The sequence below is a fragment of the Carcharhinus amblyrhynchos genome, chromosome 21, assembly GCF_965287045.1.
Source record: "Carcharhinus amblyrhynchos chromosome 21, sCarAmb.v2.hapA, whole genome shotgun sequence".
NCBI classification, from domain to species: domain Eukaryota; kingdom Metazoa; phylum Chordata; class Chondrichthyes; order Carcharhiniformes; family Carcharhinidae; genus Carcharhinus; species Carcharhinus amblyrhynchos.
The window spans coordinates 19423572-19439649 of NC_137344.1; the positions used below are offsets into that span (position 1 = coordinate 19423572).

The 16078-nt window shown below is 42.0% G+C and overlaps 1 protein-coding gene across 2 annotated transcripts in view; it reads right to left on the reverse strand.

The window, feature by feature from the left end:
• LOC145356690 (lysosomal alpha-glucosidase-like) overlaps positions 1 to 16078 on the reverse strand; it is a 52374-nt gene that overhangs the window by 15510 nt on the left and 20786 nt on the right. For both annotated transcript variants that reach the window (XM_080209586.1, XM_080209585.1), the window contains exons 7-13: positions 15801 to 15919; positions 14235 to 14366; positions 12835 to 12945; positions 8420 to 8533; positions 7407 to 7491; positions 5046 to 5163; positions 3037 to 3170 (exon numbers count right to left, since the gene is read on the reverse strand). In XM_080209586.1, coding sequence (XP_080065712.1) covers positions 3037 to 3170; positions 5046 to 5163; positions 7407 to 7491; positions 8420 to 8533; positions 12835 to 12945; positions 14235 to 14366; positions 15801 to 15919 — 813 coding nt within the window. The remainder of the gene's footprint in view (positions 1 to 3036; positions 3171 to 5045; positions 5164 to 7406; positions 7492 to 8419; positions 8534 to 12834; positions 12946 to 14234; positions 14367 to 15800; positions 15920 to 16078) is intronic.

Here is a 16078-nt window from a genome sequence, read left to right on the forward strand (position 1 = left end):
CAGCACCTTCTAAATCTGCAATCTCTACCACCAAAGACAAAGAAAGCAAATGCATGGGAACACCACACATGCAAGATTCCTTTCAAGCCACACAGCGTCCTGACTTGGAACTATATCATTGTTCCTTCACTGTCAGTGGTTCAAAATCCTGGAATTCCCTTCCAAACAACACTGTGGGCGTACCTACACATGGACTGCAGTGGTTCAAGGTGGTGCATCACCATAGTTGCAGTAAACTTCTTTCACTTTGTAACAAAGGCTAAAGCTCCATTTGTTTTCCTAATTGTCCACTGACGTTTCAAGTTAACTTAATTCATGTACAGATCCCTCCGAGTATCAAAAATTTTCAGTCTCTAACTAAAACTATTCTGCTTTTTTTATTCTTTCTACCAAACTTCATACTTCTCTATAATTCATCTGCTACTTTCTTGTCCAGTTACATTACCTGTCTATATCTCTTTTCAGCTTCTTTACCTCATTACACTTATCTGGGCCATTAGAAAGATTGCATATATTGTACATAGTTGAGATGCCAGGAAAATAGAAGTAGTTTTAAGGGATCTATCTTTGTATTTTTAAATATTAGAACATAGAACATTACAGCGCAGAACAGGCCCTTCGGCCCACGATGTTGCGCTGACCAATTAAAAAAGCAATGACCCTCTAACCTAAACCAATCCCTTTCCATCCATAAACCTATCCACGGAAACGCCCCCAAACTAGGCACATTTACAACTGCAGCAGGCAGGGCATTCCAATCCCTCACCACCCTCTGGGTAAAGAACCTACCTCTGACATCTGTCCTATATCTACCACCCCTTAATTTAAAGCTATGCCCCCTCGTGCTAGCTTTCTCCATCCGAGGAAAAAGGCTATCACTGTCCACCCTATCTAAACCTCTAATCATCTTATATGTTTCAATAAGGTCCCCTCTTAGCTGCCTTCTTTCGAACGAAAACAACCCCAAATCCCTCAGTCTCTCCTCATAGGACCTTCCCTCCATACCAGGCAACATCCTGGTAAACCTCCTCTGCACCCTCTCCAATGCCTCCACATCCTTCCTATAATGTGGGGACCAGAACTGCACACAATACTCCAAGTGCGGACGCACCAGAGTTTTGTACAGTTGCAACATGACGTTGCAGCTCCTAAATTCAATCCCCCTACCAATAAACGCCAAGACACCGTATGCCTTCCTAACTACCTTATCTACTTGATTCCCAACTTTCAGGGATCTATATGCACACATACACCTAGATCCCTCTGTTCATCAACACTATTCAGAGTCCTACCGTTAGCCCTATACTCTACACATCTGTTATTCCTGCCAAAGTGAATTACCTCACACTTTTCCGCATTAAACTCCAAATTAGAAATAAGATGCAGTTTTAAGTGGGTTTAATATACTGTTTCTGTGTAAGAAAGGATAAACTTATAGTCAGATTTGCATTAGACAAAGGTGTTTGCATCTGGAGGGTTTTGGTTCAGATATAACTGTGTTTCTATTGTGCTCAGAGTGAAAAGTAAACAAGCTGTGAGAAGCATAAAGTCATTGTTTAATAACCACTCAACTGGAGCACCAGGAGGAAACCCACACAGACACAGGAAAAATGTGCAAACCCCACACAGACAGTGACCCAAGCCAGGAATCGAACCCAGGTCCCTGAAGTTGTGAGGCAGCAGTGCTAACCACTGTACTACCCCTATATACTGCATCCTCAACAATCCTGCTAGTTGCATAGAACACAGAACATTACAGTGCAGTAGAGGTCCTTCGGCCCTCGATGTTGCACCAACCAGTGGAATCAATCTAATGACCCTCTAACCTAAACTATTCCAATGTTATCCATATGCCTATCCACTGACCATTTGAATGCCCTTAAAGTTGGCGAGTACACAACTGCTGCAGGCAGGGCATTCCACGACCTTACTACCCTCTGAGTAAAGAAAACGGCATAGAAAAACTCATCAATAGTTTGTAAAACAATTTTTCTGCCGCAAATCTGTTCGACTCTTCCCAACCATATGATTTTCTAAGTTATCAGTGCCAGATCTCTAATTATTGATGATAGAATTTTCTTTTTATGTGATTTCAGATCAACTGAACTATAATTTCCTTTTTTCCCTCTTCCTAACTTTTTGAACAACAGGATTACATTTGTTACCTCCCATTCCACATGACCCTTCTAAAATCTAGGGAATATCTGCCATTTCCTCATTCTGCATTACAATGCTTTCTGTCTCTGACTAGATAACGTTTTTGTCATGTTGAGTAATAAATATTGGCTAGGACACTGAAGCTAGTTCCACTGTTGTTCTTCAAAATGTTAGCAAGGGATCTTTTATATGGAGAGTGCAGACCTTGTTTTGGTGTAATGATTCATCCAAAAGACAATGTGGCACAATTTGAGTATCAGATTAAAGAGTCAGCCTTGATATTTAGGCTCAACTCTGCAAGTGGAACTTCAACCCATACCGTTTTGACCCAAAAGTGCTGGTGCTATTACTTGAGCCACACTGTTGGTCACAACATAACTATTGGGATGTAAAATTTCAGCGTAGCAATTATACATTTTGCAAAGGAAGCAAATCTATAAAGTTTAAGTTCTGAATATTAGGACAGGAAATAGTTAAGAGTCAATAAGAGAATAAGTTAGTAGTTAGAGGTTAATAGGTTAAGCGTATCACTGGATGCATATAAAGGGGAAAGAGACTTTTAATTGGTAATGGTTGAAGGGTTATGGACAGAAGGCAGGAAAATGGGGATGAGGAGCATATCAGCTGTGATCGAATGGCAGAGCGGATGCGATGAGCCGAATGGCCTAATTTTGCTCATATAACTTACGGATTTATGAATATATGAAAATGATGACCTGGTGAAAATTTCATGTGATTTGGAATAAAACTTTGCCCGGGAGAAGTAAGGCTTATTTTTTTTTTCTTACCAGCTAGCCACTGGAGTTTTACACCAGAAACACTCAGCAATTCAGGCTAATGTGTTAGGTTGGTGTTGAAAAGCTATGTTTATTTCCTTACCTGGGATGGTATAATACATGTCATTCCAGCTGCTCGAGATGTCCCCAGTCCAGTGCCCAGCATAATGACCGTGACTGGGGAAGGTAGACCGTGAAATCACAAATGGACGTTTTCCTGTCACCTTGATCAAAGCACTAGACATAAGCAAACAAGCAATGTTAAACAAAGGATGTCTGAAAGTATGCATCAACTGCTTATTACCAAGATGCAACCCATTTTTATTTTTTCACATGATACTTGGTTTCTCCTGAAACCACTTTTGTACTTTTCTCTTGTCAACAATGCATCAATCCCAATTTTAAAAAAGTTGCACAAGCCAGTTAAGTAATAGACTTACAAGCAACACATAGCACCCATGGTTGCTCTGGCATCTCTCTGTTATATTTATACTGCTGTTAAAAAGACAGAAACTGGTCATTGAGTCTTATTAGCACCAATGCTTTTATATTCCTTCTGGCGCCTTCTTAACCTTAATTTTAGAACATTACTGCTACACCAATGGAGCACAGAATCCCTACAGTACAGAAAGACGCTATTTGGTTCATCAAGTCTCCACCAACTTTCTGAAAGAGCATCCCATCCAGGTCCATCCCTCCGCCCTACCCCATAATCCATTGCATTTACTATGGCTAATCCACCTAACCTACACATCTTTGGACACTAAGGGGCAAATCAGCATGGTCAATCCAGCTAACCTGCACATCTTTGGACTGTGGGAGGAAACTGGAGCATCTGGAGGAAACCCACACAAACATAGGGAGAACATGCAAATGCCACACCTGTAATCATCACAAGCATAACAATATTATTGTATTCCTGCTATGAGGATACTGATGTTGGAGAAACTTGAAGCAGCCAGGGATTACTGGATACCAGGATCAGAGTCAATCAGAGGCATCATGCATCAAGTAAAGAAATGATAGATGCTGCAATCCAAAATGGATTCTGGGGCAGTGTGCTGGCTCTAGCCTTTACGGTGGCTAATTCACAAGCAAGAAATCTCTCCACCAACCCCCCTTCCCAATGACGCGGTGACTTTGTTAAATGAGTAACTGAATCTCTGAGACTAAGGTCATCCTTATTTGGTTTCTGGTTTGTGTTGAGCCAGCTGATCTGAGCTAAAGCAATGGTACACGTGCTACAATTGAAATTGGTGCCTGGGTTAAAAATATTGTCAGGTGTTTGTTTCCTCCTGCTCTTCAGTGATTAATGCTGGGTGTACACACTTGTACACATCATGCGAGGGCAGGAGCAAGCCTTTTGCAGTGGACAGCTTGAAAACATGCATTTTGAAAGCTCACACATAAAGAACAGTCATTTGCTTAATATAGTGAAAATCAATCAACAACATGGAACTGGATTTAAACCATGATTTGAAATGTTTAAATATATTCTGCACAGTGTTCAAAAAGTATTGGCTTGCCATACAGAAAGCCACACCTGTGCCTTGTAAAATTTAGGCGGCACATTGGCACAGTAGTTAGCACTGCTGCCTCACTGCGCCAAGGACCTGGGTTAGATTCCTGGCTTGGGTTACTGTCTGTGCGTAGTTCTCCCTGTGTCTGTGTGGGTTTCCCCACGTTTCTATATAAGTCTACTTCCAACAGATAAATAAACTTTACTTTGGGGCGGCACGGTAGTAGTGGTTAGCACTGCTGCTTCATAGCTCCAGGGACCTGGGTTCGATTCCCGGCTTGGGTCACTGTCTGTGTGGAGTTTACACATTCTCCTCGTATCTGTGTGGGTTTCCTCTGCATGCTCCAGTTTCCTCCCACAGTCCAAAGATGAGCAGGTTAGGTTGAGTGGCCATGCTAAAATTGCCCCTTAGTGTTCTGAGATGTGTAGGCTAGAGGGATCAGCGGGTAAATATGTAGGGATATGGGAGTAGGTCCTGGGTGGGATTGTGGTAGGTGCAGACTCGATGGCCAAATGGCCTCTTTCTGTACTGTAGGGTTTCTATGATTCTTCTATGATTTCCATGTTGCACTGATGTTTCAATTGTCACTCACTCATGGGAAGCAATGGCCTCAGTCAACCCATACATGTTGTGCAGGTTATAATGTGATGATAGATACTGTTTTCCAGACATACAAAGTGTGCGAGACCTCAAATTTCCTCCAGTCACACCTATAACGGACGAACAGAAAACAGTAATTTTCATAATGGGATGATTAAATTCTTTGTCACAAATATCAGAGATCCAAGCACAATGAAGCAAAACAGAGAATAAAACACCTTTCCTCCAATTGTTCATAGGGTGTGGGGATCAGTGGTGAGGCCAACATTTATTGCTGATCCCTAATTCCCCTTAAAGTGATGAGCTGCCTTCTTAAATCGTTGCAGGATTTGGTGTGAGCAAAGTGCTCGTAGTGAGTTCCAGGATTTTGACTCAGGGAGAGTGAAGGAATGGCTATATGGTTCCAAGTCAGGATGATGACTTGGAGGGAAATTTGCAGGTGTTGGCATTCCTATGATGCTGCTACCCTTGTCCTCCTGGTAGTAGAGGTTGAGAGTTTAGAAACGGCTGTCCAAGAAGCCATAGTGAGATTTCTGCAGTGCATTTCAGAGATTGTAGCTATGACAGTAACACTACATTCTGCACTCTCTCGTTTCCTTCTCTATCAACAGTGTGTTTTGTCTGTATAGTGTGCAAGAAACAATACTTTTCACTGGATACATGTGACAATAATAAATCAAATCAAATTAAATTACATGGAAGAGCACTGAATGAGTAGGTGGTAATCAACAGGTTTCCTCACCCATGGTTGGCACGATGTCATGAGACTTCAGTTGTCTATAGTCAATACTGAGGACTCCCAGCGAAACACCCTCCTAACTGTGCTGCCATCTCTCGTAGGTTTCAGCTGCCAATGGGATAGGATACACGCAGGGTGTGATGATGGTGACTGGGACAGAGTCATATTCACCTAATCATAACATGACAGACAACGTCAAGCTATTGCTTGACTAGTCTGTGGCACCACTCTCCTAACTTCAACATAAGCCCCAAAATTAATGAGGAGGACTTTTACCGGGTTGGGTTTACTGATATCATTTTTGGTGCCTAGGTTGTTGCACAGTGGTTCATCTGTTTTCATTCCTTGCAGACTCTGTAGCACTTTGATACAAGTAAATGCAGTACGATGTGGATAAATGTGACGTAGGAAAAATAGAAAAGCACATTATTATTTGATTGGGTGAAAATTGAGAGAGGTGGATACTCAGTGAGACCTTGGTGTCCTCGTGTATCAGTCACCAAAAGTAAGTGCGCAGTTACAGCAAGTAGTAAAGAAAGCAAATGGTATGTTGGCCTTCATAGCGAGAGGATTTGAGTATAGGAATATATAGGATGTTTTACTCCAGTTGTGAGGGCGTTGGTGAGGCCACACCTGGAGTATTGTGTGTGGTTTTGGGCTCCTTATCTGAAGAGGTCCTTGCTAGAGAGGTAGTGCAGCGAAGGTTCAACATGCTGATTCCTGGGATGGCAAGTCTGTCATATGAGGAGAGACTAAGTCGATTAGGATTGTATTCATTGAATTTAGAAAAGTGAGAGGGGATCTCATAGACTCATAAAAGCTTATAAAAACTCTAATTAGACAGGGTAGATATAGAAAGAATGTTCCTGATGATGGGAGAGAGCCCAGAACTAGGGGTCATAATTTGAGGATAAGAGGACAACTTTTTAGGACTGAGATGGGAAGAAATTTCTTCAGAGTAGTGAATCTGTGGAATTCACTATCACAGAAAGTAATTGAGGCCAAAACATTGTATGATTTCAATTAGAAAATAGATATAGTTCTTGGGGCTAAAGGGATATGGAGGGAAGGCGGGATCAGGACATTGAATTTGTTGATCATCCATGATCAAAATGAAGAGCAGAGCAGGCTCACAAGGGCCAAATGGCCTTCTCCTGCTCCTATTTTTAATGTTTCTGTGTTTCTATGTAACTGAGTGGTCTGCTAGGCCTTCTCTGAGGGCACAAGTCAAACACAATGCTATGGGTTTAGAGTCACATGTAGGCCAGATCAGGCAAGGATGGCAGATTTCCTTCCTTGAAAGACATTAGTAAACCAGATGGGTTTTATGGTCACCATTACTGAGATGAGCTGTTAATTCTAGATTTATTAAGTGAATTTAATTTCTATCTGCAGCCATAGAGGGATTTGAACCCATGTCCTCAGAACATTAGCTTGAGCCTCTGGATTACCCGGTACAGTGACACTGCCACTACTCCACTGTCTCCCTCCTAAGCAATCATGTACAAAATGCAAATAAAACTTGAGCCATTACGGCAAAGAAATGGTACGGAAAGGTTTGGTAGGAGGCAGTTGAAAAATATTTCTTGCTGTTGCTGGTGAATTGGCTTTTACCTGGCACATAAGGAGGGTTTTCTAAACTGTTGTTTGGGCAGCCATTTATTGCTCCAGTAACAAAATTGGATGGTTCATTCATATCCTGTGAAACAAACAGTTTATTTTTATTCTACTAATCCAACGTTGCAAGCTTAAATAAAAATGTTCATTTCAGTCAGGCCAGACAGATGCATCTTTCCTTTGCGTTTCTTAGATCATCCCCAATTGACTGCTAGCTTCTGGCATTCCTTCCATGTTGCATTCTCCGGCTCCATACTTGAAATGTGCCTATTCCCTGTCTAAATCCACAGTTTGTGCCAGTTTTTATATGTACCTTTTCACAAATAAAGACAAACTAACTACAAAACACTGCCTTGTCCTGAATAAATCCTAATGTTGAACATTTCAATTGCGTTCAGTTCTCGAGGTAATAAAACAGAGGTTCATGATCATCTACTCTTGGAAGCCTTCTCATTTTAAATACATAAAATAATGCAGTTCAGAATACTCACTTGTTCTTACTATTTTTTCACCAGCTGATCAGACTCAACTGTGCACAAATGAACAGATCTTGTAAAAAGGGCTACATTCATACTACAAGTAATGAAAGCAGTACTATTTAAAATACAAAAGCATGGCTTGTTTCTCAAAGAAAAATACTGTCAGTATTTCAATGTTACCCTTCAAAGGCAATAACAAACCTGTATGTGGCTGTACAGACAATAGGGCAGAGCCTGGCTAACTGACAGATGAGACTAGTTTTCCAGTAATGCTCATCCTCTTGCGTTTTACTGCAATCCAGTGTCAGGCAATCCAGCCCAATAATTCAAAGTCATATTGTAAGTTAACAAATTTCCAAAAGTTAAGTAAAAAATTACTAGAACTGAATTACCAAATATTTTAAATAATGCAACTTTAAATGAAGAATGCATTTTAAATGATAAATATAATGGACAGAGCATTTACTTTGCACAGCTTTGCCAATCAATTCATCACAAGACAAAATTGTTGTGTTCAGCTTGCATACTTACAATCCACATTCCATCAAAAGGCACTTCATCATGAAACTCCTTAATGTTCTCATACCACCAGGCATGGGTTTCTGGATTTGTAAAATCTGGGAAAGCAGTTGGACCAGGCCAAACCTAAATGAAATAGACCAGAACACAAATATGCTTTTAGAGACTGGGTGGTATGTTCAGGTCCAGTTTTGTCTCATGGGATAAGAATCTATCTACTGGCCCCAAAGTGCAGTGAGTTTGGTTTGTCTTGTGCTCAACTTGTTATGTTAATTGACCTCAGTGCAGCATCATTTGCAATTTTACTTACAGAAAGCTCAAAGGGTATGTGTACTGTTAAAGGTGTGCTCAACTGAGATCATGGCTGAGGCACATTGCTGAGAGTATACAGGGGAGATTTACACTGCAACAAACCTTTTGATACTTGCGAGCTTAATGCTAACACTGGATGACTAACTCTCATTTTATCTCTAGTAAAATTAAACTTCAGGTTTCTTGTTCCTGATCTTCATGAAAGGAATTCAGAATAATTAGTTTTACTCATTGCTGTCTTTATGCAACTCCAATGCTTATTTATATGTTTTCTTATACAATTTATATGTTAAGCTATAAATCTTTTGCAGAGGTACTTTACAACAATGGCATCTCCAAAGTATTTTATGAAGCCTGCCTGTATCATGTTTTGCATCTTGAATTTGGCTAGGGTAAGCATGAGATGTTTCACTTCAGGTATGACTTGAGTGACCAACTAGGGAACTTTTCTCAAACAAAGTTTACTTAAGAATATAGTTAACACGTATAGTAAGAAAATTGGCAAGAACTTTCACCAATTATAAACAAAAACTAAACAACCTTGAAGAAAGATATCCCTTATTAACCCTAAACAAAGATATCTACAATGTTCCAATCAATCAAAATCTGCCATCGGTGGTGGTGGAGGCAAATTCGATAGGGTCTTTTAAGAGGCTTCTGGATGAGTACATGGGACTTAATAGAATTGAGGGTTATAGGTTAGCCAAGTAGGTAGTGATATCATAGGTGCAACTTGTGGGCCGAAGGGCCTTTTGGTGCTGTAGTTTTTCTATGTTCTATTTATGGGGCATTGGCATCAGTATTGGGGTAGGTGGGACCTGTTCGGGCGGGATGGGGTGGGTCTAAACTGTGCTGGGACCAGAGTCCTGGCAAATCGTGTAAAGAGGACTGTAGACAGGGCTTTAAACTAATTACGGGGGGGAGGGTGCGAGGGTAGGTGACATTAAGAGGCCTGAAGTTAAGGAGAGGGTACAGGTAAGGGTAGAGGCTGAGGATGTCCCAATAATAAAGGGAGTGGGGGGCGTGAGTATGGTTGGTGGCGTTCCGGCAAATAGGGTCCAGGTGAAGGCTGGGATGAAGGCACTTTATCTGAATGCGCGAAGCATTCGGAATAAAGTGGATGAGCTGGTGGCGCAGATCAGCACAAATGGATATGATCTGGTGGCCATTACAGAGACGTGGCTGCAAGGTGACAGGGACTGGGAGCTGAATGTCCAGGGGTATCAAGTGTTTAGGAAGGATAGGCAGGATGGAAAGGGGGGGGGGGGGGGGGGGCGTAGCTCTGCTGATTAAGGATAGCATCAGGGTGGTAGCAAGGGATGATATTGGAGCCAAAGAGCAGAAAGTGGAATTGTTGTGGGTAGAGATTAGGAACAGCAAAGGGAGGAAGACGCTGGTGGGTGTCGTCTATAGGCCCCCGAATAATGATCTGGAGGTGGGGCAGGCTGTTAACGCGCAAATAAGTGCGGCGTGCAGGAATGGGACGGCCGTAGTTATGGGGGATTTCAATCTGCATATTGATTGGTCGACTCATGTTGGACGCGGTGGGCTCGAGGAGTTGTTCTTGGAATGCTGCTGGGATAGTTTCCTTGAACAGTGTGTGTTGGAGCCGACAAGGGAGCGAGCTATCTTGGATCTGGTGCTATGTAATGAGGCGGGTAGAATCAGGGACCTTGCGGTGAAGGATCCTCTTGGGGAGAGTGATCATTGTATGGTGGAGTTTCTGGTGCAGATGGAAGAGGACAAAGTGGGTTCCCGGACACGTGTCCTTTGTTTGAACAGAGGGGAGTACGGTAGGATGAGAGAGGAATTGGCGAATGTGGACTGGGGGAGCGCGTTGGAAGGTAGGTCTGCTGAGGAGCAGTGGAGGATCTTTAAGGAGATCTTTCTTGCTGCTCAACAGAAATTTATTCCGATGGTCAAAAAGGACCGTAGGAGGAGAGGTAATAAGCCGTGGATAACGAAGGAGGTGAAGGAAAGTGTTAAATTAAAAGCGGAGGCGTTTAGAGTAGCTAAGAGTAGTGGGCAAGAAGAGGATTGGGAGAGGTTTAAATGTCAACAAAGATTGACAAAGAAATTGATAAAGAAGGGTAGGAGAAACTATGAAGCTGGGCTAGCGCTTAATATAAAAAAGCATAGCAAGAGTTTTCATAAGTATATAAAAAGGAAGAGGCTGGCTACGGTGAACGTTGGTCCCTTACAGGATGAGAAGGGGGACTTAGTGGTAGGGGATGGGGGAATGGCTGAGGTCTTGAATAACTTTTTTGTTTCGGTCTTCACGGAGGAGGACGTGACTAATTTGCTGGGTGTTAGAGATGGAAAGGTGGTAGGACTGGAGGGTCTCGATAACATTACTGTTACTAGAGAGGCGGTGCTCGACAGACTGGAGGGGCTGATTGTGGACAAGTCACCAGCACCGGATGGAATGCATGCGAGGGTTCTGAAAGAAATGGCGGGGGTGATAGTGGATGCCTTGGTGGTTATTTTCCAGACGTCGCTGGATTCCGGGGAAGTGCCGGAAGATTGGAAAGCGGCTAATGTTACGCCGTTGTTTAAGAAGGGTGGCAGGCAAAAGGCAGGGAATTATAGGCCGGTTAGTTTAACGTCTGTTGTAGGTAAAATGTTAGAATCCGTCATCAAGGAGGAAATAGCAAGGCATCTTGAGGGGAATTGCTTGATAGAGCAGGCGCAGCACGGTTTCGTTAAGGGGAAGTCGTGTCTGACGAATTTACTGGAGTTCTATGAGGATGTGTCTAGGGCAGTGGATAGAGGAGAGCCGGTGGATGTGGTCTTTCTGGATTTTCAGAAGGCGTTTGACAAGGTACCTCACAAGAGGTTATTGCAGAAAGTCAGGGGGCATGGAGTTGGGGGTAGGGTGTTAGCGTGGATAGAGGATTGGTTATCAAATAGGAGGCAGAGAGTGGGGGTCAATGGGTACTATTCGGATTGGCGGTTGGTGACTAGTGGAGTGCCTCAGGGGTCGGTGCTGGGACCTCAGCTATTTACCATTTATATAGATGATCTGGAGGAGGGAACCGAGTGTATGGTGTCGAAATTTGTGGATGACACCAAGATTGGAGGATCGGCAAATTGTGCGGAGGGTGTGGAGAGTCTGCAGAAGGATCTAGATAGGCTGGGCGAATGGGCCAGGAACTGGCAAATGGAATTTAATGTTGGCAAGTGCGAGGTGGTCCACTTTGGTAGGAATAATGGTAGGAAGGATTATTACTTACGTGGAGAAAAACTGCAGCAGGCGACGGTGCAGAGGGACCTCGGGGTCCTTGTGCATGAGTCGCAAAAATCCAGCTTGCAGATGCAGCAGGTGGTCAGGAAGGCGAATGGGATGCTGGCCTTCATAGCACCGGGGGATTGAATATAAAAGTAGGGAGGTCTTGCTGTGGCTGTATAGGGCATTGGTGAGGCCGCAGCTGGAGTACTGTGTGCAGTTTTGGTCGCCGTACTTACGCAAGGATATTTTGGCCTTGGAGGGAGTGCAGAGGAGGTTTACTAGGCTGATACCGGAGTTGAGGGGGTTGAGCTATGAGAGGCTGAATAAACTGGGCTTGTACTCGTTAGAGTTTAGAAGAATGAGGGGAGATCTCATTGAGACATATAAGACGATGAATGGGATGGATAGGATAGAGGTGGAGAGACTCTTCCCGCTCAGAAAGGACAGTAGGACTAGGGGGCACAGCCTCAAGATAAAGGGGGGGCGGTTTAGAACGGAGTTGAGGAAGAACTTCTTCACTCAAAGGGTGGTGAATCTCTGGAATTCTCTGCCCGTTGAGGTGGTGGAGGCTGCCTCGCTAAATATTTTTAAGACGCGGGTTGATGGGTTTTTGATGAGTGAGGGGATTAAGGGTTATGGGGAGAGGGTGGGAATGTGGAACTGAGCCACGACAGATCAGCCATGATCTTATTGAATGGTGGGACAGGCTCGAAGGGCTGGATGGCCTACTCCTGCTCCTATTTCTTATGTTCCCTGGAAGATTTATAGATCTTTTTCATTTCTTCATGCGAAGGAGGTTTTATAAGATAATAACGTCAGTGCCACTTGCAGTTCAACAAATGGAAAATTTAAATGTAAAATCCAAATTTCTCATTGTTGCACTGACCTTTCCTATCAATGGTTGGTCAGTTTCATTTTTGATAAAAACACCTCTCTTCACACCATCATCATATGGTTTGTATTTCCCTGCTGTCTGTTTACTGCTGATACCAGGATCCTGCAATACAAAGCAAAAATGTGGTGTTAAGAATCCTTAAGAAAAATAAAGTTGGAAAGACTCACCACAGATGCATATCCCAACTTCAAAAGAAGGTGACAAAGAAGTATCATAGCACATTGAGGTCACTTGAACATGTGTCAATATTAGGCAAAAGCAAGATTGCCTACAATGTGATTTGATAATAATCAATGCATAACATGTCTCAATTCACACTGCAGGAACTGTCATTTAGTCAGCGTGTTGGAGAGCAGTTGGCACCCATTGAACTGTACTCCAACAAGAGTTGGTATCTTCAAGAGCAGAAATATTTTGTACTGGGGAGAAAAATGAGTACTGTACTAACATACTGCATTATAGAATGCCATCTGAATTTTATTTTGAAAACAAAACCCCCATTTTTAAAAATAATTGTAACAGGAATTCTGGAAATATTTAATAGGTCCAACAGAATCCACATTTTTAACATCAATTTGCAATTTGTCACATTTTTGCTCATAAATTTGATATCTAGCATTTACCTGATACTGACAGCTCAAGTTCCCAACACATAGGCCGAGAAATCATAAAAGTGCTTCTATGCAGTCTTTGTCTTTCCTGAAGAATCAAAAACATTTTACATTCTGAATTTCTTACACTTATGCATTATATCATTAATAGGAGAAATCTAAAATTGAAAACATGTCACAACTGAATTTTCTGTTTGTGGAGAGGCATCCTAAGGGAATATATTGAACACATCAGCTGTATACGCACTGTTGAAACCACCACCCCAGAGAGACAAACTCAATCTTTTGCCAAAAGACACGCAATGCTGTTCAGATTTACTCAGAACGATTGCAGTTTTTACTGCCACTTGATGGTTTGAGAGAGCTAAGTCTACTGAGCTTCTTAAATCACATGCCATGTTCACAAAATCCTTGTTCTATTTTTTAACTTTCTGTACATATGGATGATTCCAGTCCCTTCCACAATCCCACAAGAAACACACACATTAAACTCTGAATAATAATATTTCAATCCTTGAACTACAGCCAGCTGATGAAATGCAATCCAAATTAATCCCTCACTGCCTCACAACTTCATAATACGGAAGAGTCCACAGTACATACAGCCTAAGAATTATATGATAGAAATAAAAGTGTGTCCCTGGAGAAAATTTAACATCTATATATATTTTAAAAAATTAATGAGCTTTTATGTTAAACATGAACATTTCTATTCTTAATACTAGGATCAAATCAATGGTCGGAATACTTTTGACTCGAATAATTTGTGTTTCTTCTCACCACAATCATGACGTATTTCAAGCCCTTCTGATGAAACTCTTTCACCATTTGTGCATAGTCTCCAAAGTACCGCAAATTATAAGTGAAGTCCTTTTTCTGGTCCGCGTAATCTATATCATTCCATTGCACATCCTGCAGGAAGAAAATCAAAAGTAAAAAGAACAATGACAGCTCACCCTTCAACTCCATTATCCCAACAAAACTCATCTCCAAATTCCAGGGCCTAGGGCTCAGCTCCTCCCTTTGTGGCTGGATCTAGACTTCCTATTCCACAGACTGGCATCAATAAAGATAGGTAATGACACCTCCTTCATGATTATCCTTAACACCGATGTCCCTCAAGGCTTTCCTCAGCCCCTTACTGTACTCCTTACGCACTTACAACTGTGTGGCCAAATTCCACTCCATTTTCATATTAAATGATGACACCACCATAGTGGGTCGGATCTCAAACAATGACAAATCAGAGTATAGGAAAGAGAGAGATGTCAATAATCTCTCGCTCAATGAAGGAGCTAGTCATCAACTTCAGGAAACGCAGTGGAGAACACGCCCTTATCAACATCAATGGCGATGAAGTGGTGATGGTCGAGAGCTTCAGGTTTACCGATGTTCAGATCATCAACAATTTGTCTTGGTTCCTTCACGTTGACTCTATAGTGAAGAAAGCCCACCAACGCTTCTACTTTCTCAGAACGCGAAGGAAATTTGCTGTGTCCACCAAGATGCACCATAAAAGGCATCCTTTCTAGATATATTACAGCTTAGTGTGGCTCCTGTTCTGACCAAGATCACAAGAAACTAGAAAGGATTGTGAACATAGCCTAGTCCATCATGCAAACCAGCCTCTCATCCACTGACTCAGTCTATACTTCTTGCTGCTTCGACAAAGCAGGCAGCATTATCAAGCATCCCACGCACCCTGAACATACTCTCTTCCACCTTCTTCTATCGGGAAAAAGATGCAAGTCTGATAACACGTACCAACTGGCTGAAGAACAGCTCCTTCCCTGCTGCCATCAGACTTTTGAATGGTCCTATCATATATCAAGCTCATCTTTCTCTTCACCCAATCTGTAACTGCAACACTATATTCCGCACCCTATCTTTTCCTTCTCCCCTACGTACCCTATGAACACTACATTTTGTCTGTATAATGCGCAAGAAACAATACATTTCACTATGTCCCAATGCATGTGACAATGATAAATCAAATCAATCAGGAAAAGGTGGTGGAATCAACTGACTTTCAGAAACAGAAATGCACATACTTGAAAAAGAGGAATTTATAGGGAATATAAAAAGCAGCTGGATGGTGGAACTATTTGGATAGTTCTTCCAGAGAGTCTGCACACAAACAGCGGGCCAAATGATTTCTTTGTTTAGATTATTAAACAAAAAAAACTCAATTATTGAAGATGTTAATCCAAAGAAAATATTGTCTGACATTTGCTGAAGTCAAGTACTTAGATCCCACAGAAGTTTTGTGGCGTATCCTTTAGGAGATTGTTTCATTTGGAAAACAAGTTTTATTTTGGGAAATGGCCTTTTGCTTTGTATGCTCACCTGAGGCATGTTGGCTTTTGTCATATTTGCTACAACCTGCCGTGTAATATTGGTGCTCCAGTAACCCCACCGACACAGGTGGAATCCCAAACTCCAGTATGGAGGCATTATTGGATAACCTACAGTCATAAAAATGTACATTAAGATATTGTGCCAAGTAGCACAAGAAACAAAAAATTGTATTTATATAGCGCATTTCATGACATCTTTACAGTCTTTGAAATACTTCTTTGAAGTGCAGTCATTGTTGTATTGTTGGAAATGCAGAAACCAATTTC